The sequence below is a fragment of the Globicephala melas genome, chromosome 3 (genome assembly GCF_963455315.2).
Source record: "Globicephala melas chromosome 3, mGloMel1.2, whole genome shotgun sequence".
Lineage (NCBI taxonomy): Eukaryota > Metazoa > Chordata > Mammalia > Artiodactyla > Delphinidae > Globicephala > Globicephala melas.
Genome location: NC_083316.1, coordinates 70,431,413 through 70,451,953, shown reverse-complemented (window position 1 = coordinate 70,451,953; position 20,541 = coordinate 70,431,413). Strand labels below are relative to the sequence as shown.

The 20,541-nt window shown below is 38.8% G+C and overlaps 1 protein-coding gene across 9 annotated transcripts in view; it reads left to right on the top strand.

Annotated features, from left to right (window-relative positions):
* MEF2C (myocyte enhancer factor 2C) overlaps positions 1-10,153 on the top strand; it is a 152,878-nt gene extending 142,725 nt beyond the window's left edge. For 7 of the 9 annotated variants that reach the window (XM_060295997.1, XM_060295996.1, XM_060295999.2 and 4 more), the window contains one exon: positions 5,449-10,153. In XM_060295997.1, coding sequence (XP_060151980.1) covers positions 5,449-5,770 — 322 coding nt within the window. In that variant the 3' untranslated portion in view covers positions 5,771-10,153. The remainder of the gene's footprint in view (positions 1-5,448) is intronic. The other 2 variants (XM_030847448.3, XM_060296000.2) reach the window with 1 other exon arrangement.
* Positions 10,154-20,541: the final 10,388 nt, after the last annotated feature.

The window sequence follows — 20,541 nt, the reverse complement described above, 5'->3', positions numbered from 1 at the left end:
TCTAGAGGATGTAAAATTCTACTTTATCAAAATCTGGAAGTTTAATACCTTTCAGGTAGCTTAAATATTACTTTCCTTCTTCTTTATGAGGAGGGAGAGCTCTGTGATGATAGGGTATGTTATTTCCCAGTTGTTTTAGGCTGTATTTGTTTCTACTTCTGTCAGTGATAAGTTTTTCTTCAGTTAAGTTTTCACATAGTTCATGTGGGACATAAGAAAACATTTATAGTTATTAGTTTTTTAAATTTTTGAGATATTTGAGAATCCTTTTCACTTAGCATAAACCACATAGTTCATGCCTAATGTAATGAACATAGTTAGCCTAATACTCAGAGGGTCAGCTATTCCACTGATATACAAACTTCATATATTTATAATGTACTCATAATATAGTTGTATATTCATAGATGTATGAATTTAAATATATGTATATGTGCATACATACACTAATTATCTAAATTTGGGTATAAAAATAATTTTTGTTGTTTTCTGAAGTCAGAAGATGTCTATTTCTGCCCCCTTGTGGTACTTTTGAGATATGTCTTTATTATAGAAATAACTCCTGTCATTTATCAATAGGAAAGTTCAAATCTTAAAAGGCCCGGAATTCACAAATAATACTACTTGTAAAACCATTTTTAAGTTTAAAACATGAACCAAAGACATGACTTTCAGTTTAATAACTCCAAAACTTCAATTAATCTGCAAAAGAAATTACTAGGAGGATATAAAATATTAAAGACAAACCATTTTTATATTTTTATACTTATATTTTAGAAAAGTGGGGTATGCCTACCCCACTTTTACTTTTCTGCTGAGATGTTGGTTAAAATCGTTAGCTAATTCTATGTTCATATTCTAAGGAGATAATGAGAATAAAACTCTGATTAGAATAAAAATCACTGATTACCATCACAACTTCTCTCTTACTCCGCTCCAGCCCCACTAGCTTTCACGTGGAATTGATTTCACATAGATTACTGCTCTGGTTGTGGAGTCTTCACCCATTTACTATTTGCTTATATGCATTTTACTCATTAATCACTATTGTTGAAACTCTAACCTCTCATGTAAAAAAATAAAAGAAATTCACTTGACACTGTTGCTCTGCTTTCAAAGATTAACTTTGAAGATATGTTATATGTTGAACAGCAACAGAATGTCTCTATTTAGAATAACATTTAAATTTAACCAGAAATGTTAACTATCCAAATAGACATTTATGGCAGTAACTTCTTCAGGCAGTTATCACTAACTACATCGTATCAACCAGGCAATCTTAAAATACATACACGTGGCATTGTACTTCTGTGGTTCGGCAGTGAATCCACTGTTCGTGCTTCTTGTCAAAAATAAAGGTAGCTGTTTACTTCTCATTTTTCACAAAATTCATCCATTAGAGGACTGACTTTCCCTAGAAATTATTAATGTCAAAAGCCATATTATTTTCTCCGACTATGGCTTTCTTTTCAGTAACACCCAATAATTTGCATTTTTACATAGAAAACACATGTATTTACGTATTTTAACTACACTACAATTTTTAAATTCTCTTCTTTTACATGGGAAGAACAAAATTCTCTGCTGCCTTTAATAGAGGCTTCAGTAAATGAGAAAGAAGTGACAGCCCTGGACTAGAGAGGAACTGAATTACAACAGCCAAGGATGAAGCATTTTGTTTAATTCCATTTTCTTTCAACACCAATTCTCATGGTGCATGAGTTGACTCTGAGTTATGTGTTTTTATTGCACTTAATCACTTCCCTTATCCCTCAAATAGATACCCCTTCCAGGCCTTCTAATTTTAGCCCGCCTGCCTGCTTTCCTTCTTTCCCTCCTTCCTCCCTTCCTTCCTTCCTTCCTTCCTTCCTTCCTTCCTTCCTCCCTCTTTCCCTCTCTCTCTCTCTGTCTCTCTCTCTCTCTCTCTCTCTCTCTCACACACACACACACAGTAGTTTTCAAAAGGAGATTCCTTCAAATGAGCTAGCCTATGCTCACACGATTAAATATTAAAAAGAAAAACCCAAGTTGTAATATTTTTGTAAAATAAATTACATGAGCTGCCTTTATTCCTTAAAATGTAAATCAGTTTTTAAAAACTGATATTTTTGCAGGCCAAAGTAGTCCCAAATGCTTGTGTGGTGGACTCACATTCTTTCGGATAGATACAGTATTCAAAGCAGAGTAAAATACCTTTCAGCCCACCTAAGTAGAAATTCCTCGCAGCCCAAGAGGTTGCCACAATTCTTTCTCAAAATTAAAGAAGTATGAAAGAGCTCTTCATATTTTGTTCATAGAAATACCTTTAAGTCCTTAAAGCTATACTGTTAGCACTATCTAGTATCTGATTTTATCTAAGCAAGTTAGATAACCAGCATAAACTGACCTATGTAGGGGGCAGAGCAGACTGGCAGAAGAAACTTGCCATCAAGCGTTAGCAAAAGTCATTCGAATACTAATATTTGAGAAAATGACCCTCAAATTTTTTGGTATTTTTCTCCTACCACCTAAAACAAAGACAACCTATTTTCTAGAAGCATTTCCATCATCATCCTTGTTGATGTGGGTATTCAGTACATACTGAGAGATGACTTTAAGTAAAGATGATTTTTAAAAGGTTAGGTTACATATAGTTTGATAGTCTAATTTCCAGGCGGGGGCAGGAAGAAATTTGAATAAAGCTACCCAGTCATGTTTCATTTCTCAACAATATGGGGAAGGTCGTTGTTTCCCCAGCTGGAAGGAAGGCATCTGTAGTAGCTGGGAGCTTGCAGCAGGACTGGATATGGGAACGTGCATATCTGCTTCCCCATGCACCTCCTCACATAGGAAGTATCTCACAATTATCTGTGTCTGTAAAAATTTTGTTCTCAAGAACTAGTAGACCAACATGCTTATATCTGAATCTAGTATATATACAGCGAAGTGCTGTCAATGCTCCTTTTTCAAGAACATACATCTTTGACAATGGAGACTAGCCAATTAAACTTCATTCTCTTTTGAATCCCATAGCACAGTATAATGAAGCTGAATCTAAGATATCACTTACAATGCATTACTGTGGATTTAGTGTCCCCAGAACTACTCAAAATGCTTCATGAACGCTTTCACTGTCAAATGAAATGCCACCAACTAAGTGTATCTTATCTTAGGGACTAGCCTATTTGTTTGTAGGGAAGGATAAACAAGTTAGTGTTGTATCTTTTGTGGGGAAGAGAGATAGCAAAATCTATACAAGCCAGCTGACTTTGGGAAATGGAGTGAATAAGTAGAAAAAGCAGCTTCCAAAAGCTGTATTAAAGAAACAGAATTTTGATTATATTATTTTTTGCTCAGTTTATGCAGATTAACTGCTTATACTGGTTCAACTCACCAAATTTTTTTGTCTAATTTTCCATGTCACCCTGCCTCTGAATCTAAATGTCAAAGGGCAGGCAAAGGTATTTATTGATATGCCACTTTATCTGCAGACCCCTAATTGACATTCATTATTAAACAGCTGTGTGATTCATAGTAGAAGCATTTAATTAAATTTTAGTGAAATAGTCTTTCTTAGCCAGAGCCAGGAAAATTCTTTCTTCCGGAAATCAAAAGATGATTTCCTGTGACATCAAAATGAATCATTAAGTAACTCTGAACCAAGATAAAATAGTCCACCATTATGGATCCTTTTGAAATACAGGTGTTCCCCTCCTCATTTCAATATCTTTTTGACTTAAAGAGTATTTAATTAAAAGTCTTAGAAAATTAGTGTACTAATATACAATGTAAAATAAAAACAAATAAATAAAAGTATAAACAGGTGATTGAAAATTATATACACTCAATGTGTAGTATCTTGATACAAATGCTAAGACTGCGTTGATTCTGTAAGATCATAAAAGAGAGAGAAAGAAAGTCTTATTAGGGAAACAAACAATTCTCCCTTCTGTTATTCTCTACGTTAGCTCATCTATTAATAAGAGAAGGAAAGTAATTCTTTGCCAGTAGGTGGTGCTTTTGTATAAAACATCACTCAGAGATAAACTCATTTCTAATTTTGTTATCTCTATGTATCTTGAACCTGAATTGCATCTTCCAAAAGCCCAGCCCCAAAGTACTCCACTTTCTCCTCTGAAATACATGCCCGTTTTCTCACTGCTTACAGTGACATTTTTAATACTGTCTAATTCTCTCCATTGGAAAGTAACGTAATCACATACATGAGTAGGTGGGTTTGCTTTCCTGTTTAAAGTGGGTGTGTCTGTATGGATGATTCTTTACTGTGACTCTCCTCCGTAAAAGAGATATCTGTTCCCTCTTGACAATATGGACAAGTAACACTGACTCTAGCCGTGGATGTCAGTGCACTCAGAATGTAAGAACAGTACAAGCATCTTAAAATTGATGTCAGCAATATTACTGTGGTTTATCCTGATCAAAGTCATTGTGATTGCTAGCTACACCTAAGAGCTTAATGCTTTTCCCTCCAGAACTTCCAAGTATCTAAATTCTCCCACACCTTGGAAGAAGGGCAAGTTATTGCTATCCTGGAATTAAATGAGGATTAAGGGTTATAAACCCAGTAAAATCACACTAGATCCTTTTTTACAACAACCTTTCCTTAGGCAAATCCAGATTCATCAACTAATGACAATGATAAATTAGAGGAGTGGTCTTAGTATCCCAGCAGGGAGAGACTAGCTATAATAATATTGAGGTAATTATGGGGGAAAAAACAGTATTTTCATCCCATGTAACTGAGAAAGGATGAAGAAAGTCAAATTCTTTCTCAGTTTTAGTGGGATAGGAAGTCTTAAGTGTTTTTAAGCCAATACTTAAAATTTCCTTCCCCATCTTTCCCGATCCTAAGCTTTTCACCAGAAACGGTTATAGGTAGCATTTTATGGACTCTATTTATTTGAAATTTGAACTTTCTTCACTTTCTCTGAAGACTGTGGAACTTAATATGCATATTAAATTCAGGGAAACATTTATATCCATAATAAGCCCTCTACAATCATTTTCAAACACAGGCATTAGTAAATCAAAGAAGTCTAATTCAGAACCTAAACCCTGTATTGTTAAGCCCTATTGTTAAATCTTGGATTACATTTTGGAACTAGCCTAGGGAGAAATTCCATGGACATAGAAAATGCTTTTTCCAGCGTGTCTTGTTAAAAATCTTCCTGAACCGGTAACCTGTACATTTAGGGAGGCTGTGAGAGACTAGAGGTATGATTCATGAGGCCTGGACTAGTTAAATGCTGGAATTATTACGGGGCAAATCAACAAAAGCATCCCAATTGCTCTAAGAAGGCGACGCCCCCAGGTGCTTTCAAACACGCTCTCCTCTGGGCATGCTCTGTTGTCGATGCAAATCTTTAAGCTGATGTTTTAATGTAATTGTGAGTTCCTGGGGGCTCCAGGCCTCCTCCATCTGTAACTGGGTTTCCTTTCCTCCTACAGAGCTTGCACTAGCACTCATTTATCTCAGAGTTCAAATCTCTCCCTGCCTTCTACTCAAAGCCTCAACATCAAGTCAGAACCTGTTTCTCCTCCTAGAGACCGTACCACCACCCCTTCGAGATACCCACAACACACGCGCCACGAGGCGGGGAGATCTCCTGTTGACAGCTTGAGCAGCTGTAGCAGTTCGTACGATGGCAGCGACCGAGAGGATCACCGGAACGAATTCCACTCCCCCATTGGACTCACCAGACCTTCGCCGGACGAAAGGGAAAGTCCCTCAGTCAAGCGCATGCGACTCTCTGAAGGATGGGCAACATGATCAGATTATTACTTAATAGTTTTTTTTTTTTCTTGCAGTGTGTGTGTGTGCTATACCTTAATGGGGAAGGGGGGTCGATATGCATTATATGTGCTGTGTGTGGAAAAAAAAAAGTCAGGTACTCTGTTTTGTAAAAGTACTTTTAAATTGCCTCAGTGATACAGTATAAAGATAAACAGAAATGCTGAGATAAGCTTAGCACTTGAGTTGTACAACAGAACACTTGTACAAAATAGATTTTAAGGCTAACTTCTTTTCACTGTTGTGCTCCTTTGCAAAATGTATGTTACAATAGATAGTGTCATGTTGCAGGTTCAACGTTATTTACATGTAAATAGACAAAAGGAAACATTTGCCAAAAGCGGCAGATCTTTACTGAAAGAGAGAGCAGCTGTTATGCAACATATAGAAAAGTGTATAGATGTCTTGGACAGACCCGGCAAAGGGTGGCCACGGTTAAATGTTAGGAACACATCAGGTCACCTAACACCCACCCCGAGATCGCTCACAAACCTGCAGGCACATCCTTGGTGTATGGCACTCATGAGAAAGGATCGACGACCATTAAAAGAGGACCATACCTATTTTTAAAAATGTGGAGTTTGAGGGCTAACGTATTTAATTAAATAAATAAATAAATCTGGGTCTGCATCTCTTATTAAATAAAAATATAAAAATATGTACATTACATTTTGCTTATTTTCATATAAAAGGTAAGACAGAGTTTGCAAAGCATTTGTGGCTTTTTGTAGTTTACCTAAGCCAAAATGTGTTTTTTTCCCCCTTGATAGCTTCGCTAATATTTTAAACAGTCCTGTAAAAAAACCAAAAAGGACTTTTTGTATAGAAAGCACTACCCTAAGCCATGAAGAACTCCATGCTTTGCTAACCAAGATAACTGTTTTCTCTTTGTAGAAGTTTTGTTTTTGAAATGTGTATTTCTAATTATATAAAATATTAAGAATCTTTTAAAAAATCTGTGAAATTAACATGCTTGTGTATAGCTTTCTAATATATATAATATTATGGTAATAGCAGAAGTTTTGTTATCTTAATAGCGGGAGGGGGGTATATTTGTGCAGTTGCACATTTGAGTAACTATTTTCTTTCTGTTTTCTTTTACTCTGCATACATTTTATAAGTTCAAGGTCAGCTGTCAAAAGGATAACCTGTGGGATTAGAACATATCACATTGCAACACCCTAAATTGTTTTTAACCCATTAGCAATCAATTGGGTCAACTGACATCCATTGTATATACTAATTAGTTTCTTTCATGCTATTTTTTTTTGTTTTTGTTTTTGCATTTTTATCAAATGCAGGGCCCCTTTCTGATCTCACCATTTCACCAAGCATCTTGGAATTCAGTAAGTGCATACCCTAAACTTGCCCATATCCTAAATGATATGGTTGGTTTTCAGCCTAGAATTTGATAACGCTTTTAAGAAATATGCCCAGAAGAGAGAGCTGTGTTGGGGCACATGTCCCGCCAATATAGCCCTAGAAACAAGTGATATGGAGTTTACTCTATGCATGAGTTATAAATTCCCACAGAAGAAAAATGTGAAAGACTGGGTGCTAGATAAGAAGGAAGCAGGTAAAGGGATAGTTGCTTCGTCATCCGTTTTTAATTATTTTACCTGACCCTTAACAATCTTGTCAGCAATATAGGACTGTTGAACAATCCCGGTGTGTCAGGACCCCCAAATGTCACTTCTGCATAAAGCATGTATGTCATCTATTTTTTCTTCAATAAAGAGATTTAATAGCCATTTCAAGAAATCCCATTAAAGAACCTCTCTATGTCCCTTTTTTTTTAATTTTCAAAAAATAATGATGACTCTTGTCTAATATTCGTCTATAAGGGATTAATTTTCAGACCCTTTAAAAAGTGAGTGCCATAAAAGAAAGTTGATATATCTTGTTTAAAAGAGATTTCAGTCTAGGAATGATTTTCTCTTGGAATGTGAAGATCTGTCGATTCATCTCCAGTCATACACATTGACATACACAGCAAAGAAGATAGACAGTAAGATTGACACTGCTATATCAGGTGTAGGACATTTCTTATCCAGTTTTTTCTTTTTCTTGCATAGTTGCTATGTGTTTCTCATTGCAAAAGGCTGCCGCTGGGTGGCAAAAGCCAAGAGACCTTACTAACTAGGCTATATTTTTCTTAACTTGATCTGAAATCCACAATTAGACCACAATGCACCTTTGTTTCTATCCATATAGGATGCTAGCCTGCCTTGTACTAACGTTTTATATACTAAATCAAACAAAAAAAATCAATCATTTCATATATCCCACTACTCCAGGTATCCATGGAACATGAAAGAAAAACATTTATGCAGAGGAAAAACAGAAAATCATCCCTGAACGCACACACACACGTACACATCCACACATAGGGGGAAAAACAGAAAATTATTTTCCTCGCCATAAATTTGATCCCATTCTTACAACCCATCCTTATAAGTTGATATGTACAAAATATGCAAATGTCACAAATGTTCTTTGTCATTTCAAAACTCTTTATCAATAACTTACCAGTGGGTGGGAAAGGGTCATTATGTGAAAATATGAAAAAATAGCCATATTAATTCTTTACCTGCAATTTGCCTCAGCAAGAAAGAAAAAGTGATTTTCTAACGCTGAAGATAAAGTAAGCTAAAGTACCAGCAGAAGCCCTGGCTATTTATAGCAGTTCTGACAATAGTTTTATAAGAACATGAAAAGAACAGAATCACTTGAACATGGATGCCAGTCATCTCTTGTTCCCACTACTGAATTCATATAAAGTGGTGGCAAGATAGCAAAGGGATAATCTGAGAATTTTTTGAAGATGATTTAATGAGAAGAAGCACAATTTTGATTGTGATGAGTCACTTTCTGTAAACAATCGCTGTCTATCTTTACCCTTATACCTTATCTGTAATTTACCATTTATTGTATTTGCAAAGCTAGTACGGTTTTGGGTTTTTATCATGGTAAATCCTTTGTATTCAGGAGTTTAGGGCAGAGCCCTGAGGGAGTGTTATTTTACATAACCCATCCTAGAGTAACATTTTAGGCAACATTCTTCATTGCAAGTAAAAGAACCATAAGTGGCATTTTACACAGCTTACAAGTATTGTTATATCTAATCCTATTTTAGAAGATTTTTTGGTAATATTCAGCTTAAATACTGGTAAAACTGATGCAATATACGCAAGCTGCACAACCTGTATGCATTGGTGCGTGGAAGGCTGTTCATTTCAACCTTTTTTAAAATTGTGTTTTTTAGTAAAATGGCTTATTTTTTCCCAAAGGTGGAATTTAGCATTTTGTAATGATGAATATAAAAATACCTATCATCCTCAGATCACTTTAAGGTTAACTAAGGTGAAAATTTTAAAAAGTTCCAATACACTTTTTAAAAAAAATGTCTGCCCTCTCACACTTTTATGTATTTATTTTTCTTACATACCCATCTTCTAACTTAGAGATAGCATTTTTTGCCCCCTTTATCCTTGTTTTTGTTTTTTACTCCAGAGAGTAAATGCTTTGTATTTCTTTCTTTAGAAAAAAAAAAGTTTTTTTTTTTTTTTTAAAGAAGAAGCCGCCACTTGAACCCCCAGTAAATGCTGTTGCCTAAGCATGGCGTACTTCATCTGTTCCCGTTTGTGCCGTCTGCTGTGATGTCATCACTTATATGGCGTTAATTTCCTGCCACTACAGATCTTTTGAAGATGGATGGAATACTGGTGTCTGTTAGAATGCTTCAGACTACAAGATGTAATTAAAGGCTTTTCTTAATACGTTTTAACCAAAGATGTGGAGCAATCCAAGCCACATATCTTCTACATTAAATTTGTCCATTTTGGTTATTTTCATAATCGGGTATTGCATTTTGCCTTCCCTGTTCATACCTCAAATTGATCCATACCTCAGTTTAATTCAGAGAGGTCAGCTAAGAGACGGATTCTGTTGTGGTTTGAATGCATTACCAGTGTTCTCTTGGAGCGAAGCAGCCCTGGGTCACTGTAGGCATAGGACTTGGATTGCTTCAGATGGTTTGCTGTATCATTTTTCTTCTTTTTCTTTTTCTGGGGACTTGTTTCCATTAAATGACAGTAATTAAAATAGCTTGTAAATGAGGGCATACAAGCATTTGCAACAAATATTCAAATAGAGGCTCACAGCGGCATAAGCTGGACTTTGTCGCCACTAGATGACAAGATGTTATAACTAAGTTAAACCACATCTGTGTATCTCAAGGGACTTAATTCAGCTGTCTGTAGTGAATAAAAGTGGGGAATTTTCAAAAGTTTCTCCTGCTGGAAATAAGGTATAATTTGTATTTTGCAGACAATTCAGTAAAGTTACTGGCTTTCTTAGTGATGCAGTGTCTGTGGTGCGTTTTTTTAATTAACGTTTTGCTGTTCAAATTTATTCCACTTTATCGTGTTTTTTTAAAGCAGCTTCTCCCACAAGCACAAGTGAGCTTTCTCGGTTTTCAACTCAAAATACTCAAAAAGAGGGGTATTTGTGTTTTGGGGGGAAGGGAGAGTGTGAATTGTTTCCCTGCTCTTGGGGTGATATATGTATCCAGCCAGTGTGGGAAGTTCAAGGTTCTTATCAAGTGGCTCAACTTTGCTATCAAAACAGTTCCGTGAAGATCTTTGATAACTTGCTTAATTACACAGACTTTTCCAAAACTCATTGTGCAAGATATCCCCATGTTTAATATTTTTTAAACTAAAGTGTGTAAAAAGCACTTCCAGACTTTTTTCTTCATCAGAATAGTCTACTTAACCAAAAGAGGTTGAAAACATAGGCTTCTATCTAAATATTTGGGGAAATTAGTGAATTCATCCATTTTTAGAAACTATAAAATATATCCATTACCAAAATTTGATTACTGATATAATTTCTAAAGGAAATGTCCTTAGAAAGATCAACATAGAGACTAATTTAGGAACTGAAAAGGAAAATAAGGAGGCCCTGGCCAGCCGACTGGAGGACTGGACTTTTGCATTAGCAGTGACTCCTCCTCTGATGAAAAAAAGAATGCCTCCTGCAGAAACGCTGCATGTGGCTTCAGAATAGCAGTGCTTTTCTCTTTGTTCTCTTTATCCATTTTCAGCAAGCATTTATTAAGCAATTATTATGCATATCTCGTGGTAGATTCTAGGATGAATCAAGATGTAGCTCTTGCTATTAATAAATGTATAACCTAATAGGAGATTAAAAGGCTAATAGGAAATAGGAAGTGTTTTCAGAGACATCTGCAAAGTGCTAGAAGGGAACCACTTTGGCCCTCTTTGGAACAGAGCTGAAGCCCCAAGAATAGGCACTTCGTAATCTGCCCAGCAGAAGCAGTCTTTGACTTGTCTTAGGAGATGGGTAGGATGGAGAAAGGCCCAGAGGGATAAGGACAGGGCTGATTTGTGGGCACAAGACCTCTGCAGTCACACGTGGCCCTCCACTTAGCTTCATATTCCGTTGTCACCATCTTGAAAATCTAATCTTTGAGCCTGTGGTTTTTGTTTGTTTGTTTTTGCGGTACGCGGGCCTCTCACTGTTGTGGCCTCTCCCGTTGGCGGAGCACAGGCTCTGGACGCGCAGGCTCAGCGGCCTTGGCTCACGGGCCCAGCCGCTCCGCGGTCTGCTCAGCCGAGAAACAAAACTTTTAAGTTTCTGGTGAGCGGATGCAGAGATTCACTTATATTGCAGCCACTCAAGATAAGTCTTCTGCGTAAGTTTCCTTGCTTATTAAACCTGCCACCCACCAATCTGGAGTGGTCTGCCTCTTTCTTTGGTCTCTCCTTACCCTCCGTGTACAGAGGCCGGGAAGCTCCCAAGGCACAAGACTGCAAGAGTTGGTTGGGGTCTGATCATATAACTGCAATTTAAGAAGTCTGGGGTTTAAGGAATTAAGTGAAAGATTACAAGAGATGGAATTGTTAAAGTACAGCAAATGATGAGGTTTATGGTAGGAGTGATGATAGATGAGGAATTGTTTATAGTTTCAAGCTTAAATGGTTAGGATCATAGTAATGTTCAAATTGGATATGGAGAGGTCACTGCTTTGTCAGGAAGGTAATTAATTCAGTTTTCAGCCTGTGGAGGTTGAGTGATATCCAAGAAGAATGTGAGAATTTTGTAAGGAGAGACGAGCTCAGGATACCAGTCAATCTGAAGGTTTTGGATGTTTTGGAAGTTACTAACAGGGAGGAGCCGTGCCTTTGAAAAGCGTGTCAAGGGGAAGAAAGGGCAGAGGGAGAAGGGAGAAGAAGGTTTGGAAGGGAATGTTGCAGAGGGGAGACCTACAGGGGGAAAAGGACAAAGTCAGGAGGGAGCAGTGAGAAGGAAAACCGAAAAGTGCGGTCAAGGCATGGAGAGGTTTCAAGGAAGAGAAAAAAGAAGCGTTCAACAGTGTGCAGTGCTCTATTGGGGTTCCAGAGGACAAAGATCAAAGAAGGGTGATATCTGAGAACTAGTTCAACAAAATGGTGTGGGAGAGAGGAGAGACCACAGAAGTCCATCTAAGAGATGTTGTGAAATTTCAGGCAGCGAGTATGAACTAATCTTTTACAAAGTTTGTGATTAAAAGAAGAGAGCGAGGTGGGGGTGGGGGGCTTCCCTGGTGGTGCAGTGGTTGAGAGCCTGCCTGCCGATGCAGGCGACACGGGTTCATGCCCCGGTCTGGGAAGATCCCACATGCCGCGGAGCGGCTGGGCCCGTGAGCCATGGCTGTTGAGCCTGCGCGTCCGGAGCCTGTGCTCCACAACGGGAGAGGCCACAACAGTGAGAGGCCCGCGTACCGAATAAAAAACAAAAAAAAAGAAGAAAGCGGCCACGAAGGGAAAGGTTGTTAAAAGGCCGGGTAGAATTTGAACGTGTTTATGAGCTAGGGGAGACCTAAGGGGGCAGAACACAGACATGAACCATCCTAACCAAAGCCTAGAGGATTACACTTTGTGCTCCCTAAGTCCAATTTGGATGTGGTTATTTTATTTCAATGATGTTTGGGAGTCTGGATTAAATAGAGTTATTGAATTTGATAAAGGCAAACCACCCAGAACAGGGCATCTTCAGTTTTCATTTTGTGAACCAAGTCCTTTTTCCATTTTGTTTGCATATTTTACGGCATTTTTCCTACACATTCTCCTTACAGACAGACTTCTAAGCAAGATCCAGTGATGAAAGTGGAAAGTCAAGTTCACTTCCCCGCTGTGTGTCTCCCTTGAATTCCCACTCTCTCTATTTCCAGAGAGCAAATGTCTCCATCAGCCAAAATGAAGCTATTCCTTTAACCTCTCCTCTTCTAGGTACAGCCTCTTTCCTGGGGGACTTTTGCCTGAGAGTTATAGTTAGGAAAACAGGTAGGAAAATGCTCATAGTTTCTGGCCCTAAAGTGGTTTCTGGGTTTAGCAGCAACCTTGCCAGATCATCGGCTCCATCACACCCCCAATCTTGACCAGCTCCCACTTGAGGAAGAGCCTCCAGCCCCAAAGCACCCATCTCTAGCAGCCAACCTCTGCTCTAGGCCAAATAGACATGATAATCCCCTTTGAATCTGGTAACTGGTACAAGGGCCAGGCTGAAAGGGAGGAAACATGAGCTACCAGTGGGGCAATTCCGCACTAAACTGAAAGTTGTCAAGAAAGCACTTTCCCCGAACTCTCCACAGCCAGAAATGCGAGGTCCAAGTCGGTTCCCTTGCCCCACCTTCCTCTCCACAAAGACAGCACCAGGGCCTGGAGGTTGCAATGGCCAGGCAACCTGAGGAAAAAGAAATGGCAGCTGGTGCCTGAGTGAGGGCGAGACCCATTGTAATGGACGTTGAGTAGCTTCTCTGTGATGGGGTTGACTTTCATTTTCTTATTTTGCCTGCTCAGTGACCCTGGATGCAGTTTTTCCAGAGGTCATCTAGTCTCCTGGTTGAGAATCAGACCAGCTTTGCTCCTCACAAGCTAAGTAGCATTTCATTTGTCAAGTTATTTATTCTCTCTAAGCACCAATTTTCTCATTTATGACTAACTCACGGGGTTGCTCCGAGGCCCAGTTAAGACCTTCATAGGTGTTAATCAGTGAATAGATCCTCACTCGCCCGAAAAGTTACTCAAAATACATGCTACCATACTCTGTAAAATAACAGTAAGAAGAAGTCAACAAAATTCAGATTTCTCCCGTGATGATGACAATGTGCTCTTTTGTTTCTTGGGAATATCACATCCTCTCCCCAAAGACGATTTGGTACGCCCCTTTGCTGAGGGCCAAAGCACACACTCTACCTATGGAGAAAGCAGTGCTTTGCAGGTATTCATCCCCAAACTTCCTGCTAGTGGTGCCAAATATATCAACACACAGAGACTTTTCTACAAGTAATTGTTACAGAAAGAGAATTACCTACTTCAAGCATTTATTCCATGAATAGTCCATATGGTACACTTGTTTCTCTTTACAAGAGCGTCTGCTTGGAAATGCAAACCTGTTTGTATGCAAAAGTTTGTATGTGTAGCATTTATGATTAAAATATTGGGAAGGTGCCCGTCCATAAAGGAGTGTTTAAATAAATTGTGGTACATCAACACATTGAATACAGTTATATGATCAGGCCACCCAAGATGGCTGTTCTCTTGCTTTGTACATCTCCTGCTGAAGCAGTCCCTGCTTCACCTACACCCGGCTCACCTGACATCAGTGAGTCAAGAAGGAAGATCATTCCCTCTTAACCATAGAGCCTAATCAGTAAATGCCTACGCACTTGCTCCCGGCCCCAGCCAGTGATTGTTCTAATCTTTAGATCCAAACATCTTCACCTTGACAGCTTATCAAAGGGGTGGTGAGGGGCCTGCCCCTCTGCTAGTTTCCCTGGTAACCGATGAGTCCACCTGACATCAATTCCCCCTATAACTGGTAACCTCCTCCCTCCCTTCCGGAGCGAAGACTGCCCCATGTCCTGCCCGCCTGTGTGCCGCACGCGGGGTGGGGTGTTGCTCCAGGACCTTGCTTCAGACATGTAAGGTCCCCCATCGTTAAACCACTGATTGCTCTTCGCTGACTCTGGGCTCTTTCCTAGGTCTTGTGGCTGGGCAACTACAGAGCTTGCAGGCCTGCGTGGTCCAGCCCAACAGCAGTAGTTCAAAAGAAACATAAAACAAACAAAACTTCTATGTACTGATATGGAAATTTTCCAGAATATATTGTTAGATTCAAAAAAGCAATCATAGAACAGTATATGGTATGCTGATTCCAGAGAAAAATGGGAGACGTAAAGAATCAATGCTCTTATATTTGCAAAAAGAAATACTGGAAGTATATACAAGGAAAACAGCAAAGTAGTTTCAAAGTGACGGCCGTTTGGGGGAAGGGGTGAGCAGGGTGGAAGCCAGACTTGACAACACAGACTTTTTAATATTGTTTTCATGTTTGAACTGTAGGATGTGTTACTTATATTCAAAAAGAGAAAGGTTTTAGTTTAGAAAAAAACTCTTTCCAAACAAAAATAAGTGTCACACAGTGGATTTACAGAAAGCTCTCTGCTGACTGAAGAGGCCCTTGGAAAACTCCAGTGCATTTTCAATTTCAATTTTCAAAACCTCAGGACAGGTGAGCTTGCCTTGAGGCTTCTCCAGGTGCAGAAGCTTTCAACTGTCACCTTCAGCTGACCGGGAGGAAGCCTTAAGATTAGGAGTTTGCTTCTCTGTTGACTACACTAGCCGAACCAAAAGCCTTACTAAAGCAACAAGCTTCCCATAATTAAATCACAAATGTTATTTCCTAAGAATATTTGGGTTTTCTTTGCCATTTTCCCAGCCGCTTACCTGCATTTCTTTTTGACGGACTTCAGAATTCATCCCATAAGATTTAATTTTTTCTGCCTAATCAAGGATCTGTTTATCCGATTGAGCCATCTAATTTTAAGACTGCAAAGTCAAGGGATCCTGACTGGATTTCTGTTGAACTTACAGCTGCCTGGCTCATGGTCATTGCAAGCTGCTCCCACAAGTGGCCAACACAACTCAACAGTATTAGAACACAGAAAACATGTCACCCTTGCTAACCTCTCTGTCCATACCATCAGCTGAAATGACATGGAGAGTATACCACTTTCTGGTACTTCCTAATTCATCAGCTAAGCTACCAAGTACAAGTTGGAAGGCTAAAAATAATCTAACTTTTCCACCCCACTTTCCTGTCCTCCAAATTAAATATCTTGGTTTACGTTCTTTGCATGCACAAAGTTTTACCTTTAAAACATGTTAAAGAAATTATTTGGCCAAATCAAAAAACATATTCTCTACCACAGAGTTCTACTAAGATAAAAGGATAATACTTTTCAGCACCTCTCCTCCTAAGCTCTCCGTTAGTGCTTGTATTTTTCCTTTGAGTTCATTTATTAAGAAAAAAACTCAGAAAAATGGTTTATTTTTCCTCAGTCGGGCATCCTCTCCAGGATCCTTTTTAAAGGTACTGACAACAATACGAGAGCATATACAACAGCCCTTGAGAGCTCAACTACTTTGCTAAAGGCTAGTTTTCTTCCTGCCTTTAATAATGCATTTTGTAAAATCTGAGAATAGAAGAGAAAGCTACTGTGAAATATAGAATCAAGAAATATGAGACAGGATGCATTGAACTTCTGTATTTAGAAAATTATACACAACTAGTTATTATATAAACCAGAATGTAACCGAAGTTGGTGCTAATTGTGATAATAATTATTTAAACATCACTCATTAAAATGTAAGCAAGGATTATATTGAATGAAAGACATTGAGCACAAAAGAGGTCATACTGTATAATTCTATTTATATGCAGACCAAGAACAGACAGAACTCATCTATGGTAATAGAAATCAGAGCAGTGGTTGACTGTGGGTAGGGGGACTGACTGGAAGGGGGGCACAAAGGGACTTTCTGGGGTGATTGGGACACTGTCAAAATTCACTTAATTGCACATTTAAAGTCTGTGTTTTCACTCCATGTAAATTTTACCTCAATTTAAAAAATGATTATGTGAAAAGAAATCTCATATTCAGATTTTATACATGAAGTATTGATAGTAGTGGGAGCTCTCACTCCATGGTGCTTCCTGTTGAGGTGTAGTAAGGCCTCCGTCAATATAGAAAATCATACTTCATCCAGCCTCGATTCAAATCAAGGTAAGCTGCCCAAAATTATTCTTTCTCTTGCATACCTTGAACCTACTTTCCCACAATACTCGTTGACAAATATTAACAATGTTCATAGATAAAGGGAGGTAAACTTCAACTCGGTCATGATCAAATGATCACAAATGCTAAAATTGAAGAGATAAATTAATATGATTATATTGAGACTGATGTAATATAACAATGCACATCAAATAAATTGACTGCTTCAAGGATGGAGGCATTATGTAATCCAGAATATTAAATGACTGTTTTGCTATCGAGGGTTCCTATACCATATTCTTACCAAGTTTTGCTAAATATAACGTTGAACCTCAGAAAATAAAAGAATAAGAAAGCTAGAATAAAGACACAGACCTACTAGAGAATGGACTTGAGGATATAGGGAGGGGGAAGAGTAAGCTGTGACAAAGTGAGAGAGTGGCATGGACATATATACACTACCAAACATAAAATAGATAGCTAGTGGGAACCAGCCGCATAGCACAGGGAGATCGGCTCGTTGCTTTGTGACCACCTAGAGGGGTGGGTTAGGGAGGGTGGGAGGGAGATGCAAGAGGGAGGGGATATGGGGATGTATGTGTATGTATAGCTGATTCACTTTGTTATAAAGCAGAAACTAACACACAACTGTAAAGCAATTATACTCCAATAAAGATGTTTTAAAAAAAAAGTAAAAAAAAAAGAAAGCTAGAATGTTTAATCTTCTGTCTCTAAACCATCAAAAAAGAGACTTCATTTGTTTTTCTCCTGGGGAAACTATTTGAAGCTGCAATATGTGTGGAACCCAAAGTGATAGTCAGTGCAACCAGTAATATTAAACCACTTTCCTATAAAATTGACCATGCATCTACCCATCCCTCGAGGGTTAAATACAGGAAAACACAAATGAAAGTAAAAGGCCCAGGTGCATTTTGAGGTGCCCTTAGTGAAATTAAGTGCAAGGCCTATCTGCTTAAGTACTCTGGAGCTACCAGTGGGAGGACATTGCGTTCTTCTCTTAATTAGTAAGAAAAAAAGATCCCAAACCATAAAAACATAAAATATTTTTCAAGAAGTATTGGGACTTTGTTTTTGTGCATTTAATCAAATACATGTATATAACCGATTAACATTTGGTACTTACACACACACATGCCTGCACATACACACACATATGCACATACATAAATAATGTGTATATAGTTCATGAACACGAACCAGATTGATACAATAAAACAGCAGATGGGCTTCCCTGGTGGTGCAGTGGTTGAGAGTCCACCTGCCGATGCAGGGGACGCAGGTTCGTGCCCCGGTCCGGGAAGATCCCACATGCCGCGGAGCGGCTGGGCCCGTGAGCCATGGCCGCTGAGCCTGCGCGTCCGGAGCGTGTGCTCCGCAACGGGAGATGCCACAACAGTGAGAGTCCCGCGTACCGCAAAAAAAAAACAAAAAACCCCAACAAACTAACAACATTGTAAACCAACTATACTCCAATAAAAATTAAAAAAAGAAAGAAAGAAAAGAAAGGAAGGAAATCCTCATTCTACAAAGTAGGTATTTGGGCCTAAAGTATAAGGTCACTAACTCCTCTATTTTTCCTGGGTAACATCAAAGAGTGATTCTCGTATTACCTCCCAGTGTTTCTTCACACTGAAGAAAAGGATGTAAAGATACACATGTGTTAAAAAGGTGAGCAGGCAAGGAAGTGTCCCACAGAAATACAAAACCACCAACACTCATTTTATTATAAACTATCATATAGATTTAAATAGTCTCCAGTCTTGGTCTAGTGCTATTTTATTATGTAATAAGTAATATCTTAAGTCCTTAGGAATAAGATATAATTTATTATGGATTAAGAAACGTCTTAAATCCTTATGGTCTCACTTACGGCGTTGTGGACATTGGTAAAGCAGCAGCACGATAGTGTCAAAAGATTACAAACGTTGAAGCAAGTGAATCTGAATACCCTCTTGGTCAACTATGAGCTGCGGGGAAATTTGTTTAACGTATCTGGGTCGTTGCCTCATCTGTAAATAGAAATAATAAGATTTACATTTAGAGATATTGTAAGGATTTGAACCATTTTGAAAATTTAGGATTCTACTCTGACCATTCCCGGGTATGATACTTCTTTCTTTTTCCTGACAGTGACCGTAAGCCGACCTAACCAATACGTATTCCAGGTGGCAAGCTAGCCAAAACAGGGCTTCATCAGTTCTGTTCACTGTGGCATCCTAAGCAGCTAGAATGGTACCTGGCATAGAATTAGCTTTCAACAAATATTTATTGAATTAAGAAATATATGGTATGAGTAATATAAAGTATTACATAACTTTTGAGTTCTTTCAGTTGGTTAAAAATAGCTTAATACGCTGATACATTCGGATCTAGTTTATTCATTTTTATTTCTAATACTATATTCCTAGTGAGAATAAACCATAGTTTTTCATTTCTTCTATTGATGGACAGATAGTTTGCATGTAATAACATGGAAAAAATCTAAACATAATTTTTTGAAAAAAAGCAAATTTTTAGATATAAATATGTAGTAGAAGAATTTTTTTAATGCACAGGAGAAACACATACTAACTTCTGGATAGTGGTTATCTCTGGAAAGAAAGAATAGAAAAGGGATTAGAAGGTTGAGGGATAGCTAATTTATAATGTTTTATTTCTTTTCTTTTTTTATAATTTATTTATTTATTTTTGGGTGTGTTGGATCTTCGTTTCTGTGCGCGGGCTTTCTCTAGTTGCGGCTAGCGGGGGCCACTCTTCATCGCAGTGCGCGGACCTCTCACTGTCACGGCCTCTCTTGTTGCGGAGCACAGGCTCCAGACACGCAGGCTCAGTAGTTGTGGCTCACGGGCCTAGTCGCTCTGCAGCATGTGGGATCTTCCCAGACCAGGGATCAAACGCATGTCCCCTGCATTGGCAGGCAGATTCTCAACCATGGCACCACCGGAGAAGCCCTATTTCTTTTCTTAAAAAAGAGAGACTAAGCAAAAAATAAGATTTTTCAGGGACTTCCCTGGTGGCACAGTGGTTAAGAAACTGCCTGCCAATGCAGGAGACAGATCCCACATGCCGCGGAGCAGCTAAGCCCATGCTCTACAACTACTGAGCCTGCGCTCTAGAGCCTGCGCGCCACAAGTACTGAAGCCCGCATGCCACAACTACTGAAGCCCGCACGCCTAGAGCCCGTGCTCCACTACAAGAGAAAAATAAATAAAATAAAAATAAATTTATATATTTAAAAAATCTTTCAGGGCTTCCCTGGTGGCGCAGTGGTTGAGAGTCTGCCTGCCAATGCAGGGGACATGGGTTCAAGCCCTGGTCTGGGAGGATCCCACATGCTGCGGAGCGACTAGGCCCGTGAACCACAACCACTGAGCCTGCGCGTCTGGAGCCTGTGCTCCACAACAAGAGAGGCCGCAATAGTGAGAGGCCCGTGCACCGCGATGAAGAGTGGCCCCCACTTGCCACAACTAGAGAAAGCCCTCGCACAGAAATGAAGACCCAACACAGCAAAAAAAAAATTAATTAATTAATAAGCTCCTACCCCCAACATCTTCTTTAAAAAAAAAAAAAAAAAATCTTTCAAATGTGGTTGGTGGTAATAAAG